The 17,984-nt window shown below is 40.5% G+C and overlaps 1 protein-coding gene across 1 annotated transcript in view; it reads right to left on the reverse strand.

Moving 5' to 3' along the window:
* Window positions 1–17,756, reverse strand: part of TRPC7 (transient receptor potential cation channel subfamily C member 7) — an 82,516-nt gene extending 64,760 nt beyond the window's left edge. Inside the window, exons 1-2 of the mRNA XM_087753878.1 lie at window positions 17,658–17,756; window positions 8,282–9,059 (exon numbers count right to left, since the gene is read on the reverse strand). Of these exons, the coding sequence (XP_087610004.1) occupies window positions 8,282–9,034 (753 nt within the window). The 5' untranslated portion in view covers window positions 9,035–9,059; window positions 17,658–17,756. The remainder of the gene's footprint in view (window positions 1–8,281; window positions 9,060–17,657) is intronic.
* Between the last annotated feature and the right edge of the window lie 228 nt (window positions 17,757–17,984).

The raw sequence follows: 17,984 nt of genomic DNA on the forward strand, positions 1-17,984 counted from the left end.
AGGAAGAGCACTTGCAATAACAGCTCTCAAAATATAGAGGATATTTCTTAATTAATAAATATTTAAAGAGAACAATACAAGAGTCACAAATTTGGAGGGTTTTTTAAGGTCAGAAGGGTTCTCTGCATCCATTTTCCACAGTCTCTGCTACACATCCATGCATAACATATCTGCAATTAATTAATTTAGCTCTCAAACAAATCCAATGTAGCATCTATTATTAGTGGATTTGTCTCTGAAAAAGAACATCATAGAGAATGGGTTCCTCATGTGCAGAGTGAGTCCCAGTCAGTGAGCCAAGCGCAAATTTCACTACAAGGCCTAAATATATTCTCCTTCTTCCAAGCTATTTCCATGATCATTTTTAATTTCCTCTCTTATTTTAATACCTAATTTGTTCCAACAATAAGTTAAAATTTTAATAATAGGAAATTTGTTTTCCTGCTTTACTGAGACTTGATTCTTTCCTGTATTAAAAGTTGGGAAATTGGTTGTACCTGCTTATGCATTTGCCTTGCACAAGTGAAAATTGAAAAAAAGAATCGTAGCTTCTAAACGTACATGTTTTCAAGGCAGTAGAGAAAATTGTCTTTTAGGTGAGAGGGAAAAAAGAAAGAACAAACAGTTCTTTTTTTAAGACTAAAAAACCACCAAACCGCATCCCTGACCCTGTCTCTAAGAAAAAATAATGTTCTCATTAAAGACTGACCTGGAAAAGTTCATATCCAAAAAACTTAAAAAAAAATATATAGATTACCAGCCTATCTTTAGAGATAGCAGCTTTCATCATTTCTACAGAAGTGTAAAACTCTTTTGACTTTGCACTAGCAGTGTAAATGCATTTAGCAATGCATACATTTTTGTCCTTTCTCAGGGATCATGCATATTTAGATAAAAGAATCACAAAGTGAGTCATCCTTTTGACTTTGAGTACCAAGATGTCTTCAAAGGCAGCAGGGATTTCCCTTAGAGAAGCCAAAGGTACTGAAGTAGCATAGAGACAACAGGAGAAGCTGCGAAGCTAATTAGAACATAAATTGCAACAGAAAAAGGGTCTGAAAGGAATATTCTGGCCCAGACGCATCAAAGCTCAGTGCCATCAGGCATTGATCTGGGATAAAGCTGAATAACCCAGTGGCCTGCTCTCTCAATTAGAAATTTACCAATGAGAGTCACAAGAGGTAGGAAAGGAAAGGAATGCAATGTGAAGAGGTGGTTTTCACTCCCAAGCACCTGCGTTTTGGAGTTGTCAGAAAATTCACAGGAGGAGAAATAGCAGTTGCTTCACAGCTGTGTACAGGACCTGCTGCGAGAGGTGATCACTTGGGAATAGTGACCATTCCTATACTCAAAAATATTTATAATGATGATAATTAATTTTCAAAACAGGAACTAGGTAAGATTGATGATACTTGCGCAGGAGAAAATAAAAAGAGTAGTAAAAGGGAGAGAATATATTCTGCCTACCTGGCCAGATTTCTGCAATTCCCTTCTGTCCTCTCTTCCTAAAACCCAGCAAAGTGAAACAGCAGAAAAAAAGGAAGTTGCACAAGTGAAAAGACATCTTTTTTAAAAGTACAAGTCCTGTCTTGAAGAAAACAATAGAAAGCAACAAAAATTCTGGAAAATTAAATCAAAACCTGAAGTAAGGCCAGATAAAAACACTAAAGCCTCAAAAAGCATCTTGCTGAAACAATAAATATGACTCATAAAAGGTGTTCCCAAACATATCAGTAGCAAGACGTCTGTCAGAGAGTATGTTGAGGTAAGAGATTATGAAGGATAAAAGGATCACTCAAGGAAGAATGAGACAGAGCAGAAAAATTAAGTGATTGATTTACAAGAGTGTTCATGAGGCTAATTAGGGAGGTTCCCACGACAATCTCTTTTTTTAATGGGAGAGGAGATTCAGAGGCTATCTCTGATCAGTCAGTCCTGAGAGCAAACAAGTCTAAGACCTTGTTCAGTTTGGGTAGGAAGCACAGTTTCTAAGTGCAGTCTTACTGGTTTACAGCCTGATGGTTTTCAAGAATTTTTCTTTTTCCAAGCTCACTGCTATCCTCCATTCTCACAAAGTATTTCCCCTTCCTACTATTTTGCTTCCTAATGTTTTCTGTCCTTTCCTATTTTTTTATCACTCATTTCAAAAAGCAATAGTCTAATAATGATTTTTTTAACTCCATGCAGCACATATTTTTCATGCTAAAATGTTTCCCAGTCAGGACCACAGAGTTCCACTTTTGCAGTCAGCTCTTCTTGCCAAGTTTTCTTAGGCCTTCACATAATTTTTATATCTTATTTTCTCTATATATATTACCATCCCCTCTTATTTTGTTACAGATTTTAAAATAAACCCCCATATTTATTTTGTATTTGAAGGGTTAGACTTCTTTCATTAAATCAAGTTTCACCAAGTTTAGCAATCAATATGGGGAAAGGAAGCAGTTTACAATCTCTGATGTATTTATCCTCAGTAATGCTCATGATTTGCAGATGGCCTGAGAAATTAAGAGGTTAGGAGGTCTTCTTCAATGCTACAGAGCCACACACCCTAAAAAGCTGCAGCTTCTCAGCAAGATATAACCAGAGACACCAGTGCTTATTACTTTGCAACAGCAGTACAGTGTCTTCCTCAAAGTGTAGGTTCTGGTCCCCATTTCTCATTTGCAGAGATAAAGCCAGAAATATTGAGAACATTTACAAGGTCATTTGTCTTAAGAAGTTTAGGCCAAGCACATACTGTGAAGTTAACGATTTATATTTAGGTAGAAAAAAAGGTAGGGCTAACTTACTGGAGCAAGAGCTGTGCTGCAGGAAGGAATACCAGATCAGCCCTAACAGATAAAAGATGTTGAGTCTCCAGGGCTGGTTTGCAACTCTCTTTCAGCATCATGAGAATTTAGGGATTAGAGCCTCAGCTGTTTTACATTATTGCAGCCCCAATGAAACAACAAGCAGTTCCTAGCAGGCATATCTCTGTAGGCATCTACACGCTTGACTTCCTGCCACACAAGCCATCACTCCCCACAAATAGCATGGCAGCCAGTTGCAGTCCATCAGCCAGCTGAGCCTGGACATGATGCTCACCTACACAGAAGAGCAGGCTCACAGCTAGGGTCTGCTTTTAGATCTCAATGTTTTTTTAGAGAAAGGACAACAGTTAAAAGTGACATCAAGAGGCATATAATTTAGAAACAAAACATGTTATGCTGTAGTAAATGAACTGACAATGTTGGTAGGATTGATAAACAAAGACCATGCACCACATGTCTTCCAGGTGGTGATTTTGATCATGCCTTCAGTAACATTTTAATCAACAGGAGCTGAGATCTTATTTACCACTCATGGTTGGTGACACCTTTTCATAGCCTTCTTTGCAATTCTGTAATTTAATTTGTCTGGATTGCTAAATGGAATGAATTGGCCGATTGTCTTTATCACAAGGATGTTTCCTGATATACACAAGCATGTAGTCTGACCTGAAAGCTTGCAAGGCTGTAAAACAGATGTGGGTGCAGTGGGATCTCACCAGAAACAGGAATGCACAGTTGCAGCTTTAAAAAAAGAGTATACAGAGCTATTCTGCATTTTACTCACTGTTTCCAGGATGTGTATTATAATATTAAGCCTAATGCTGCTGTTAAAAACACTTGCAAGGGTATTTCCTGCAGACTGTTTGCTAGAAATGTAATCTCCTAAGGGGTTCGATGGACATATAAAAATGATTCTGTTGATTCTGCTTTTAATATTCCAGTCTTAGAAATGAGTCACCTGGCTGAGGACAGCTGGTAACTGTGAGGACACCTGCATACGTTTTCACACCAAGGTGACATGACGAAGATTGATTTCTCTGGACCAAACAGGACAGCAACTCATCAGCCTGGCTCATGGGTGATGACTTGTTCATATGGACAAATCCTGGCTGTGTTATTCACACTGGAAGTGACATCGAGCTTACTTGCATGAGCAAAACAAACAGAATATACTGGTAGATAAGAGAAGGATTATTTGCTTTACGACTCAGGCCCAGGGTCTGCCAACTTTGAAAGAAATGGGAGGAGACACAGATTTTTTTCAATTTGAGTAAAAGCACAGCATGGCCCAGTAGCTTCAGATGCTTAGTATCTTTTACAGTCATCTGTGTTTAACACTCAGCTCTACTTAGAGACTGTAAAATGTCTTAACACAATGTGAGATATATACAAACTGATTAGGAGGTATTAAGCTGTAATTTGCCTAAATTCCAAGATGTCATTTCATTAGTGACCATGCTTCTGCAGACTGTAGGCACAACTGGGTGGGAAACTGAGGCATTTATTTCACTTAGAAATCAAAAGTAAAATGAAAACAGAAATATAGGACAAAATTAATGTGCTTTGTAGTTTTCCACGAAGGGTGGAAAACAGCCATTAGGCCAGTGATTAAAATATGAAGCTGTTTTGAGGGAGAAAACAAATAACTTCAGCATAGCAGAGCTAGGATCCCTCTGTTCCCCAAAGGGAGGAACGCTCCCCTCTCTTTCTCTCTTTCCAAGGGCAATAGAGACCAAGGGCCTAATCCAGTGGACTAAACCAGGCCCCTGATATGTATTGCCCTTGCTCCAGTGGATGTTGATTTACTTTTTTTTTTTTTTTAAACATAAAATGAAAACTGGAAAGAATGAGAAAGTCATGAACTGGTTCTTAATTTTGAGCTTTCAAATGGGGTATACAAAAATGGCAAAGCACTGAGTTAAGGTTGTTTTTTCAACTTGGGCTTCCTCCACTATGGAAGGTTGTCATTGCATAAAGACCTGCAAACATGCACAGTGATTCTGACATGTATTTCTCTTCTGAAATGTCAAGAATCCGCCTCTGGGGGGTTTCCTAACCATCCCATTTCTAGGCTAATTGCCAGGACATTTCCTGCAATCACACTGCTAATATTTTCAGTAGAAACAATCAGTTTAATATTTTTCATCCTATTTTGGGGAAAGGGGATTTTTTGGGTTGGATTATTTATTTTTAGACTCCTGGACTACATCTTTCAAAGCAATTTGTTTTCTCCCATTAATAAGAAAACTTCTTTGCAAGACTTTGACACTAGAGAATTCAAGGGAAAAAATTGAATTATTTCTATGTGAAAGTAACATTATTCTACTTTTTTTTCCCCCTCATCAATAACCACTGCAAAAGCTGACATTTGCTTGAAATAATGGCACAGGAACATTGACCCAAACTATACATTTGTTCTAAATACTGGGACAGAGCCTCATCTTCTGTGGCCTCACCTAAGCTTCAGTGAAAAAGCACTGTTTTACCCCAATAGACTATCATCTGCTCCAGTAAAACCATCAGCATTGATCAGCTCTGACAGCTTCCCTCTTTCTTCCAGCTCCAAGCCTCCACTCTTATTATTCTCTTCAGCATGTGGGAAGCCACATAGCAGCTGACTGTCTTGACCTTGCTTTTGAGCCAAAATCAACACATCAAGAAAGGAGTTCAATAGGGCAGTATATCCACTCCAGACTGATAGCCAAAACATCTACTGTTGCTATTAAAGACCTATTGATCGGTCAACAGAAAGGCTGCCAAAGGCCAGCACTGTGGTCTAGCATATGTTCAGACTCCCATTTTCACCTTAATAACACTCCTACACTACTTTGTGTTGTGCGATGCTTATGCAAAGACATCTCGTAAGAACTGCAGTGTATGACTGAATCTTAGCAATTTAGGGTGAGAACAATCTATTCAGCTTATGCTGCTGCAAAAAAGAATGGATAAAATGATTTTCACCTAGTAGTCTTCATTGGAGTCTCTCTCAAACTGTAGCCAACCACAGCTCATGCAACTTCTCTCCTTTAAAGTGGTTCACGTTGCTGTTTTGTTTCACCTTTCATATCTGTATAAAGAGGCAACTCACCTAAAAAGTTTCATGTTCTCTAAAACCATAGTGCATGTACTGGCTCCTCAGTCTGATGTGCTAAACAGTGCTATTGCATAAGAGATTTAGGGCAGCAAGCAGCAGGTGAGAGGCACTGCATTTATATTTTAATTAGCTCTTGCTAGGAGTTTCTTCAGAGGTAGGTTATCTAACCCTTAATTACTATTTGTCCACCTACATTATTAAAATCTTCCTCATGTCCTTCCATTTCAAGGACTTTTTGTACCTCCTGAAAACTGTATTGCTAAGATCGCACATAAATAACTATTCTGAAATAATCCCAAGTGATAATTTTATAAATCTGTTAAGCATCAATGTTAATTACAGAACTTTAGCAATAAAAAGTAAAAAGTTTGGGAAAGCATGATTTTAAGGCACAAAAATAAGTCCTCTGGTGCTTGTCTGATTTCATAAATTTTCATTATTTGTGGACTCCTTAAATACATTTTCAGCAATTGCATTCTTTTCTAGAAATGAATTCTCAAAATGTCATGTTCCGTGAAAAAAACCCTACTGTTTTATTAATACCTTATTCCACATCACACTGATTATGTTAATAAGAATAAATATTTTTGCATAAATACATACATCTGATTTTTTTCCTACAGTGAGAATACATTATAATCTTCAGTGGTTTCTTATTTCTGGAAGTATTAATATACTAAAGGAACATGACAACTTTGAAGTAAACTAGTGGTATGTGTACTTCTGAGGTACTGCACTAATATACGTAGGTGCGTCTGGGACAGAACCTTCCAATATGGCAATAAAACTGGAAAGCCTTTCTGGAAATAAAATAATTTGGCAAAGAGTTTCTAATGGTTTTCCCAGTATTGATTTACTCACATCCGTTTGCTAATGCTGTGGAGATATAACCACCATGAGACTATTTAACATTTGATTGCTTGTTTGCTCCTGGAGGATTCATGTACCTGCCAGTGCCAATCTAGACCATGCTGGCAGCTCTGTGAAGAAAAGGAAGGATTCTGCTAGAAACAGATTTTATCACAACTGACAGGCATGCAATATTGAGGCTGCTCATGCTTCACACAATATATATTTTTCTACTGAAAAGAAGCTGGAACATTAATGAGATATTAATGTTGTTAACTGTGGGCGTGAGCCCACAGTGCTTTCACACTGGAGTAACCCTCACTCAAGCAGCCAGATTCACTGAACCCAAAGAGATTGCTTCACTAGGACTGAATGCCATGCAAGTAAAAACTCCCTTTAAAATTATTATGTCTTTGCAATCCTGAATCACATGGGTAAAAAGAGTTCACAAGATTTTGCCCTAATTTCACTGCCAAAAGAGCTCAGTGGTTTGGGTATTTTTTCCTGTTAGAGACTTACTACAGTTTCAAAGACAATAGCCTGAGAACGTGCTTTTTTCTCACTTTTAAATTAAATATAGCTACAAATACCAAAAGGGATGCTTTAACACTTGAATAGTTTTCTAAATTAAAAATAATGGATTCCTGGCAGTCATCCTACCCCAGTTCACTCACAACATAGACTTTATTACCCCTGTGTCACTAATAGTGATTGTAGCTGCACAATACCAGTAAGTCAGAAAACAGTCTTATGTTGATGACTGAGCCACTGAAAATGAGTTTTTTTCATGACTAATTTATTTTAGAAAGGGAGACAATGCAATTTATGTCATGTAAATGACTTAGAGAAAAAATGCAAATAACATCGGACATTTACAAACTCATTATGATAATCGCAATTTTGAATAACTTATAAGAGTTCTGCAAGTTCCACTGCTATGTTTGGCATGATGATAAACTTCATAACAATCTCTTGATCATTTCTCTCCTCCTTTTTCATGAAATTCATCATATATAGATGCAGTACCAAACCATTAAGATGCAACGCAATTTAAATTATTTTACAGAGAACCAAAATTGCTTAATTTATATCTTTTATCATTGTAACAGAACTAGATGTACTGGATTCTTAAGCCATTAAACCAACCTCTAGAGCTCTGCCTCTAAAATAGATTGCTCAGTTAAAAAGACTTACCTTTCTTACAAAAAATGAGTCTCCATTTTTGTAATAATCTAATTTTTATTCTGCTGCAAACTAGAGATTTTAAGTAATCACAGTGTGCAACATAAAAACTCCGAGTAAGGATGGCTCTGCTATAATATGCAATATTCAGTTCCAAATATTTATTAACTGGAGAATGCACAGTGATCTGATTCTATCTGTAGTTAACACATCTGGCAGTTTCTGTAGCTTCCGTTTCCTCCCCCACCCCCTCAAATGGCAAACCAAGACTTGATCAAACATGTAAAATATACAGTACCCCAAACACATTCAGCCCAAGGAAAGAGGCACGGTGGTAAATTACCTTAAATTCAGTTTCAATGTTGGCTAGTCTGGCCAATTCATTGCTTAGTTCTAAAGCAGTAAGGACAGGGTCTTCACTGGAAAGAGACAAATAAGCAGCACTGGCTAATCCTTTGTAGGCATTCATTCTCGATCGAGAGTGACTAAAGGAGTCTTTCCTCTGCTTCTCAATACATTCATTGCACTTGCAAAAATAGTCATGTGGCCTTTCAATCCGCGCGCCTTTTAGAAGTAAGATGTGAACAATTTCATACTCCTGGCAGTGGGCAGCAAGTATGATAGGGGTAATGTCATGGGAGAACCGAGTTCCATCTTCATCGTAGGCATAAAAATCATCATCTCTCAGTTCCTGCTCAAGGGGGCTGAGTGTGAGACGCTGTCCTTGTGCAAAGGCTGGATGGTTCAATATTGCTTCTACAATGCGCACATATCCTTTACTGATGGCTAACAAAAGTGCATCTCCAACTCGAGCAAGATTCTCCTTTTTCAGGAGGAGCTCCGTCACTTCCAGATGTTCATTCCCTACAGCTAACTGTAGGGCATTTTGTCCCATATAATCAACACAATTAAAGTTCAAGGTTTTGGATTCCTCCAGCATTTTTCGTACAACAGGAATGTTGCCATATTCTGCAGAATCGAGAAAGCGTTCCTCTTCTGCAGTCAGGCTGGTGCCTTTCTCATTGAACATGTAGGCTGGGCCCCGGATGGCCTGCCTCCGGCCCTTCTCCCGAAGGGTTGTGTGCCTTCGATGCATGTTTTTATAATTGCTGTTTCTCAACCTGCAGAAAACCGGAAAGGAAGGTTGGTTATATTCTCAGAGAGTTATAAACTCACATAACCTGAAATAAGGTTAGAAATGTCTCATTATGATCAGATCTTGCTAACTTTTTATGATGTGGACCAGTTTAAAATCATTTAGGATACACGTGGAATAAAGAAGATTAGTTTTCTGAACAACAGACAAGTTCTCTTCTGACTTGTACACCCTTCTGGATTTCAACAAGGATACACAACACATTCTTAACTTGAGAAATAGCCAAAAAAAGTATGAACACATTGTTTTCCATTTTTATTGTTTAGAACTTCATTACACACTATTTAGGAATGATATCCATGACATAATGGTTCTCCTGTTTACTCTTCTTGAGTTTTATCCTTGAGGGCCCAAGGCAAGCTAAAGAAAGTTAACAGGCCTCCCCATGCCAACAGACCTTGGATCAGGCCAATAAAGTATGTTCCATGAAGTTAAAAAGCATGCTTCTAATTTTAAACACACAGTAACAAGGATAAATATATTGCATATTCTGCTAAGATTCAGCTGGTACAAGCAAACCACCTATTTATTCACTGTTTTTTTCATGCTACATAATACCATTTTTCTGTTTCCTGATCTATATCAGTTTAATGAATGACTAATTTTCTCACTGAAATACAGTTGGCAGCTACTCTAAAAACAAGTACCTAAATCCAGGGGCCAGTCTGATAAAACACAGGGATAACTCCTGATTTAGTGTCACATCGCTCCCCAGTAAGCATCCTTCAGACAGCTACTGCAGAACAACAAGAACACAGGTATCTGACCAGAAACAGAAGGCAGATTGGAAAGGGTCATTAGTTTCCCCACTGATTACGTGGCTGAAATGCTTTCACTTGGAGTTGGTGGGACAGAGAAAAACTATCCTTATTCTACCTTCTCTGGGACTATGCTATGTGCAACCGTGCTCGAGGGGGAATAAGCATCCTGTTGCATGAAATTAACTGAAATCCTAAATCTGTCTTTTTGAAGCATTCACACTTTGCTTTCAGTGCCACCTCGATGTTGCTGCTCTTTTTTCATTTTGTTGCAGTAACATCTCAACAAAATCATAGTCCCTCTTTTAGAGTCTAATCATGTGGATTTAATTGCCATCCCAAACCCACAGAATGTGCAGCCTGAGTAAAAAGGTAAAAACAACACCTCTTTCACAAAAAACATTTGCACTCAGTCCAATAGCAAGTGCTACATCACTTGGATAAAATTTTCAGGAGCCTCTAAGCTGCAGTGGGCAGATGTAACAAATAAGCAGGTGTTAATGGTCATTGGGTAGCAAAGGTTCCTCTTTCCATGCTCCATCTGTTCTCCAAGTCAGTTTTGACCTTCAGTCAATGAAAAGTTCATATGTTGCTCTGAAAAAATACTACTGGGGTTTGAAAATGCTGTTGTGAATGACGAGAGGGAAAGGTGCCAGGAGACAAAGTGGAGTAGATACATTGCCTTCAAGAATATGTTCTTCAGGAGAAGAAAAAGAGTAAGGCAATCAAGCAAAAACTCAGGAAAACAGAAGGTATCAGAAACACTCAAAATACCTAAAGTGCCAGCACACAGAAATTCTCAAGGTAGCTGTTCTCAAGGAAATAGCATATACATATGCATCTATCATTTTAATTCATCACTTTTTTACTGATCTAGAACAGAAACCTAGTACTGAAGAGTTCCAAACAAATTTTACAGCAAATTTTTAGCAGCTACATTAAAATTTAAACAAATCCTAAGAAAGTAATTTTGTGACTATACAAAGTTGAAAGCAAGTTTCATGATTAAGAACCTCTTCCCCTAAGCTTTAATGCATCAGTACAACAACTTAATAAAAGCTGGAAGAAACTGAACATATCATCCCATGCTCCACTGAGAGATAAAGTGCTGTATGAATATTAAAACTAATACCTTCCAGTGTGGTTGAAAGTTGAAGAAGAACACAGAGACAAGGGACATAAGAATAACAAAGAAGGTATAGTTAAGTAAATTAATTCCCAGGATCGCATCAAGTTTTCTACAAGAGAAAACAATGCCAGCTAAAAAAATATACCGTTAACATATCTAACACTAACAGGGAGACAGAGGCCTCTAAAGCAGCAAAACACCTGCGGTAAAATTGACGGCCCTTGGAAGTCAACAGTACAAGTTCCATTGATTTCAGTGTAGTCCGAATTTTGCAAACACATATGCATGCGCATGCACACACACACGCAATGTCCCCAGCAATTATCTTTCATCTCAGAAGCAGTCCCAGTGAGGCCAAGAGGACTAACATGTGCTTAAAATGAAATATTTAACCACATGCAAAAGTGCTTATCTAAGCTGGAGCCCATGTCCTTAGCTGTTCCGGACAGCATTTAAGTTTTAAAACTGCACTGAAGTCTTACGGAGTTCAAGTAAGGACTATACATTCAAATATACACTTCTGAACTGTGACTTTGTTAAATGGGGACTTATAGTATCAGAAAGCACTTTACTTCGGATTTTCTGGATGTTAAATTAATCCTCTTAAAATGTTAAGCAACAAGAAAGGATGAGCTGGTGATGGTTTAAGCAACTGTTGCTGAGATCAAGTGGAAAATGACCCACCTCCAGCAGCCACTCAGTGATGACCCATGAGTATGGCAGGATTGCCCATGCCTAAATATTTTAGGGCAGTTAATTGCAATAGCTGCTTCAAGTTGGAGGAGTTCTGCTGGGCTTTTCTGATGTTCAAAACCCGTACGTTTTTATGTTCTAAAAATGTTGTGTGGTAAGATATTTTGCAACCTTATATTTGTTGTTATATTTAATGGTCAGTACTAGAAGCAGCTCAGAAACATGGAGCTTTTCCAGCAGTAAGGAATCTATTAGATATTTTGCCTGATGTCCAAGTATAATACATGATACTTCGTTCTTTTTTCTTAGAAAGCTTTTCTCTACTGATGTATTACCTCTAAATAAGAACCCAGATAGGTGGGACAGATGATAACTTTACAATTACACACAAAGTAAACATAAAACTACATAAACTGTTACCATTGGCCCAGTTTTAAGATTTTTGCCTGAGAAAGGAGGTTAGAGCTTGGCCTAGAGCTAATTCACACCAGTTTGTTGTATATGTAATAGCATGCCAAAAAAATGACCTTCATTTCACTTTCTCCAGTTCAGGGAGAGCACTGGTTTCATACACTGTTTCTAGCAGCAGCAATTGTGCCAGAAAAAGAGGAAACAAAAAAGCATACCTGCCCTCCAAAAAGATAATTACTATACAGCATTTATCTCACAATAAATGTTCTGCAGGGATGTCCCTGCAGCACAGAATTGATCTCCACTGCCTGCAGGTAAGGGCAAGAGCACCATAATTCAGAGGGCTTCACCTCAGATGAATTATGACCCCCAGTCTTGCTCATGAGCAGGGAAGATCAATATCTCAGCTATTGCACTTTATCATCTTTATAGAGAAGAGGAGATGAATAAAAAATTATACTTTTAACTTTGAATAATTTCATGAGAAATGCTCAGCTATCAACTCCTGTTCTGAAAAGAAAGTTATAATTATATTTGACCTGAGCACTGAATCGTGATAGAGAAGTGGTAGTGCAAAGAGTAATATATGCAGTAGCTGAAGATCTTGGAAACTGAACCCTACTGTAATGTCATGACTGTACTCAGCACCTTTTTCTATTCTCCTTTTCAGTAATGTGCAGGCAGGTCTCGAACTAATCATATTTACCGAGTGTGTGTAATGTGCCCTCTTAAAAAAAGTAATTGTAACTTGATTGCATTTATTTTACCATTTTTGTTTAAAAGTGCTTTGCATTGAAATGACTCTGTATTTGCATATTTTATTGAGACAGCTAGTGATCAAACTCATCATCAGGCACTGCAATTAAATATTGTGTTTTTTCTAGGAAAGAATGACAATGTATGCAGTGTTGTTGGAGAGAAAATGTTCTGGGAAAAGAAAACCAAAAATTTCAGTGCCTAAGCACTGCTTGCAGCAAAGTGCATCCAGGTTTACACAGCTGTGGGAGCCATAAGATGTCTGGGCTCCTGTGGTGAGCAGAGAAGAATAGCAATTTCTGAAAGGTGATTTAGCTCTTAACAAATCATCCTCTGGGAGCATCTTGGCTTCTAATTAAAGCAGCTTAGAGTAGGTCCTTGCAACTTGCACTGACAGTACTAGGCACTGAGACACTCAACATCTGAAAAGGGAACATGGCGTAACATGAGATTTGTTCTTAGTGTGGTGTCACTGAAAGCACTGTTGAAGCTGAAACTCCTTTTTTGCAACCACACTCTCTTAACTGGTCTAAGTGCCAGACATGTAGGACAGGGAGACATAGGAAAGAAACTGGGCAGCTACATATTGAGCCTACCCCAGCAAATGTCCTTTCCCCTTGATCCTCCTTTCCATAGTGCTCCAGACTATGCCATGCAGGACCTTCTGCTGCCTCTCTAGTCCCACACAAGAACCTAGGGAGGGTCAGGGCTACCACCTAGAGCTAAGGCTTGGAGAAAGTGTTCAAAGGCCTAAATGCTTTAAGAGGCTAAATTGGAGTTTTTACCCATGGCTTTGAACCAGAACTTTAAAAGCATGTAGGACAAGCTGAATAGCATCTGCCTGGGTATCTAAAGTCTGAATAGGTATTGAAATCAATAGGTACTAGGTACTGCAGCAATTCTAGAATTCTCAGGTGATGTCAACCTTTACTTGTCTTAAAGCCTAAAAATTGTGCAGGGCATTTGCAACAGCAGCTTTAGGAACTTATGGTCTCTGACTACACTTTGGGTTTGCTTTCACTGAGTGGAGAGAGGTTGGCAGGAGTCTCCCTGTACCCTTTCAATGGCCCTCTTTGTCCAGAAACTACAGAAGAAACTCTGGGTGAGTAACCATTACTATGCTCCACATTGAGTAAAGCAACCATCAGAGTAGGCTTTGATGAGACATTGACTCTGTCTAGTTGAAAAGGAAATTTAAGTTTCTGAAAGCCTTTTTGAGAGCATTACTTTCAGTTCCTGCAGAGCCTCAGAAACTCAGATTAACACTTTACTTATTATTTTTCTTTCTACTTACACCAATATTTCTAAAAAGAATCAGGGCACATAAAGCCTGCAGAATCCCTGAGGCCTCTTTGGAATTGCCACAGCTCTTATACATCAAACGGACCATTTTCCTCTATTACACCTTGCTTCCACACAGAAAACCTGATCATCCAAAACATGCTATAAACATGAAAAAAATTAAGGAAATTAAGTTCTACAAGCAGACACAAACTGATATAGAAATGAATCCATTTAAAGGAGTAAGTCAAATCGTTCAGAGCAAAAGCAGTAGGATGTTGCATCTTTTAGTTAAAAAATTTGCAACATATTTTGTAGCAGACTCCAGACTTCAGGTCAGGAGCACAGATTGAACACAAACTGCACACATTTATTGTCCTGTATGCAATAGGCTACTCTGGCATTCCAAATGCTGTGTAGGCATATATTACCAGAGCTCTCCGATATACTCCTTTTCTCCAATATCTTAAATAGCCTTCTAAATCTTACCTTAAGTTAAGATGTCATCCTTTAAAACAAAAGTTTTAAGTGTTCTTTTTCACATATTGCTGAATATCCATTTTCACATATGTATACAGTCTCAATATCATTTGAGGTGGTTGCTTTTGATTAACAGCAGCTTATTCCAAAGATTTCTATGGTTTGAAATGCTTAAGTACCATTTTATTTAATCTTAGGATGTCCAAAACACTAATTCAGTACTGTTAGCAACACGGTCCTTCTCCTACATGAAAAGTTATATACATATCTAGGGACAATTAATAGAATTTTTTAGCTCTATTCAGGCAGATATTCATCCACTTGCAAAGTAGTTCTACAAAGCAGTTGCAGGAAGTAATATCCCCTCCCCACCATTCCCACTGCTCATATAGGTAAAAGAAAATGATATTTCAAGGTCAAAGTTTGAAAAGACATCTCTCTCCTTGTGGAATTACAGGTGCAGTCAGCAAAACCACACCTTTTCAAATCCCTTTAAGAAACAGCAGTGTAAGATACATTCAGGAAGACAAACCAGGCCTCTTACGTCATTAAAGGATGCTGATGAATGATACACACTAACACTCCCATCCTCTTCTTGTCATGAAGCATAAGGTCTGAAGCCAATAACCTCGAAACATTGAGGACAGACCACCAAATCTTTACCAGCATCTAAATTTTCATGTCCTCCCTGATCTCTGTTAGAAAGGAGGCAGCTCTGCCATGTGGTTTGAAAACAGGAAACGGAATTTGGCTTTCTACCAGCTATCTTTCACAAAAAACCATCCACTGCTTCTCAATTGTCTCGCCCTCTCCCTTCCTATAAACTAAGCATCAGCATTTCTTTTCCCATTCAAAGCAATGTCATACACCAATACAAGACTTTTGCAGCAGGAGAGACTATAAAATAATCACCTTGGTTCTTGTATTTAATTTCTTCTTGTTTTAGAATATATGTAGTAGGATTTTTTTTTCCCCTTCCTTCCTTGCTTTCTTCCCCTTAATATATGGTTGTGAAGATGACTAATTATTACAATGGTATCATAGAACACCTGCGAGATAGATATACTAAAGTCAAGGTTATTTTTAGATTTTCTCCCATTGTCCCTTCATTAACATGTTTGGGCACCAAATGAACTGCCATGACAAGAATGAGTCCTACTTTTTTTTTAATCTGTTTTTGAGAACTAGGAAAAATTCACCCTCACTGTTGAAGCACTTCAAAACTCAGGATCAAACGATACCGAGAACACAACAGAGGAATACCTGTTCATTCATAAATTTTTACTACTGATGAGAGCAACGAAAAATGTTTCTAATTGTGCAAGCAGGGGGCAGTGTAACGCTGATTTTCAACAAACAGTTCTATTAAAAAGAGAAAGAAAAAGCTCTGAAAAGAACTGGTAATCTCAGTTCTGGCTGTATTTCATTTTTCCCTATTGCTGCACCCTTTTTATTGCTCACTTCATAGTTATTTCAAGACAAGAAAAAACGTGGAGAGGACTCCTGACAACCGTTAGACCCAGCAAGCTGCAACAGGCATGATAGAGTTTCCCATATTTACACCTCTCGTTTTTCCTCATTCCACCTTGGCCACACTGTTTCCAGGAAAAACAAACCTTTAAAAAATTCACGCAGCTAAAAAAAGAAGACAGCAACGTGGCACCAAACCATGTGGCTGGTAACGAACAGCAAGCCCTTTGAGGTACACTGAGACCAAGTATGTCTGCACAAATTCAAAGGGTAGAAAGCCAAACCAATTTCACACGCAGCCACCCACCTCACTCATGCCAGCCCATACCCAGGCTTGTAGGAGACCGAGTCGCACCGAGACACCTCTATCCCCAACAAAACTTCCCAGTGCGTAGCTGGGGACCGGCATTAAAGCCAGGGCACTTCTCAGAGGAGCTGAAAGGAGAGCCGGCTCTGGAAGAGGCAGAGCCCCGCGGCCGCCGGCCGCTCCCCGCAGGGGCAGCAGCTTACATGTGCGCGTCGGGGCCGGGTCGGCTTCACTTCAGAGGCGCGGGGCGCGGCGGGGCGCGGGCGCGGCCCCCCATGGCGCTGCCGCCGGCGCTGTCCGCGGTGCTGAATCGCTGCTGTCCGCGGTGCTGAAGGGCCGCTCAGCGCGGCTGGACGGGGCGGGCGCTGTCCGCGGTGCTGCGGCCGTCGCCGGCGCGGTCGAGGCGGTGCCTCATCCTTATCCCCTCGGTGCCGCTGGGGCAGAGGTCCCCGGGAGGGCCGGGGATTCGCTTCCTGGAGGAAGAGCTTGCTGCGAGGTTGGCATGTGAGTTGCGTTGTCCTCCCCGTCTTCCCTCCCCCTCTTCCCACGCCGTTCTCCTCCTGTAGGTCTGGATTTGATGATTTTCTTTGGCGCGCCCCCTTCTCGGCCGGAGCTGGGCGAGTGGCCCTGCGCCCTCCCAAGGGCTGCCCCAGAGCAGCCGTGGCGAGAGAGCCTTCCTGGAGAGGGCAGGGCTGCCTGCCGGCTGCCCAGCGGGGCGGGGGGCTCCGTCGGGGGCTCCCCCCTCACACGCCGCACGTCTGCCTCATTCGGCTGTGCCGCCCCTCCGCTGGGAGTGGTTAGTGCCGCTTCTCCCCGTCTGCCATTCCCAGGTCGAAATCGTTTTCAGCCTTCCCTAGGAGATCTTGTCTCTTAGGGGGTGGCCGAGGAGGGGTGTGTATATGTGTGTGGGGGGGGTGGAGGGGTGTAAATGAAACCAACACGCAAAATAATCAGTCAATGGAATCAGTCCCCTCTCTTGCTTGGCAGAGGAGAGACGCCAGAACAACTTCAAACAGTACCTGGGAGCGCCGATGCACCCTTCCGCACTCTATCCCGAGCGGTAAGAGCAGGTGTTCTTCCCAGGACCGCCCCCCCCCCCCCGCCCCGGGATGCTCCCACCGCCTCCCACACAGCTCCAGCCACACAGGGCTCTCTAAGCCCTGTCCTTCCCCATCCGTGCAACTCCTCTGCCCACCCGCTCCTCCTTATCTAGGCGCGGGGATCCCCACCTCATCACGCACCCCATTGCAATTACCAAATAACGCCAGCCCACCTCACCTGACGTGTCTCCTGGAGTTTAAGCCTGGAGGAAACCCTCTGCTTGGAGAGGTGTCGGTGGGAGGCAGTGCAGGGCTCTCTGAGCAGCACACGCGAGAGGACGGCAGGATGTTGATTTGCCCCCAAGTTCTCCCTTTCCCACCCCCTCACAGCACTGGGTGAAGTTAGGACATTGATTAAGAGGAGATTTTTCACCAACTTGCAGTCTCAAATCTGTCATCAACTCGGCTGAAGATGTTTTTTGATGGAAACACCTGAGGGAAATGATGGCTGCAGGCACTGACCATTTTAGCAGGGACCACTGGGAGCGTGGTGTGGCTTCTGTAG

Source organism: Nipponia nippon, unplaced genomic scaffold, assembly GCF_047370975.1.
Source record: "Nipponia nippon isolate SJK-2023a ecotype South Korea unplaced genomic scaffold, ASM4737097v1 scaffold_17, whole genome shotgun sequence".
NCBI classification, from domain to species: Eukaryota; Metazoa; Chordata; class Aves; order Pelecaniformes; family Threskiornithidae; genus Nipponia; species Nipponia nippon.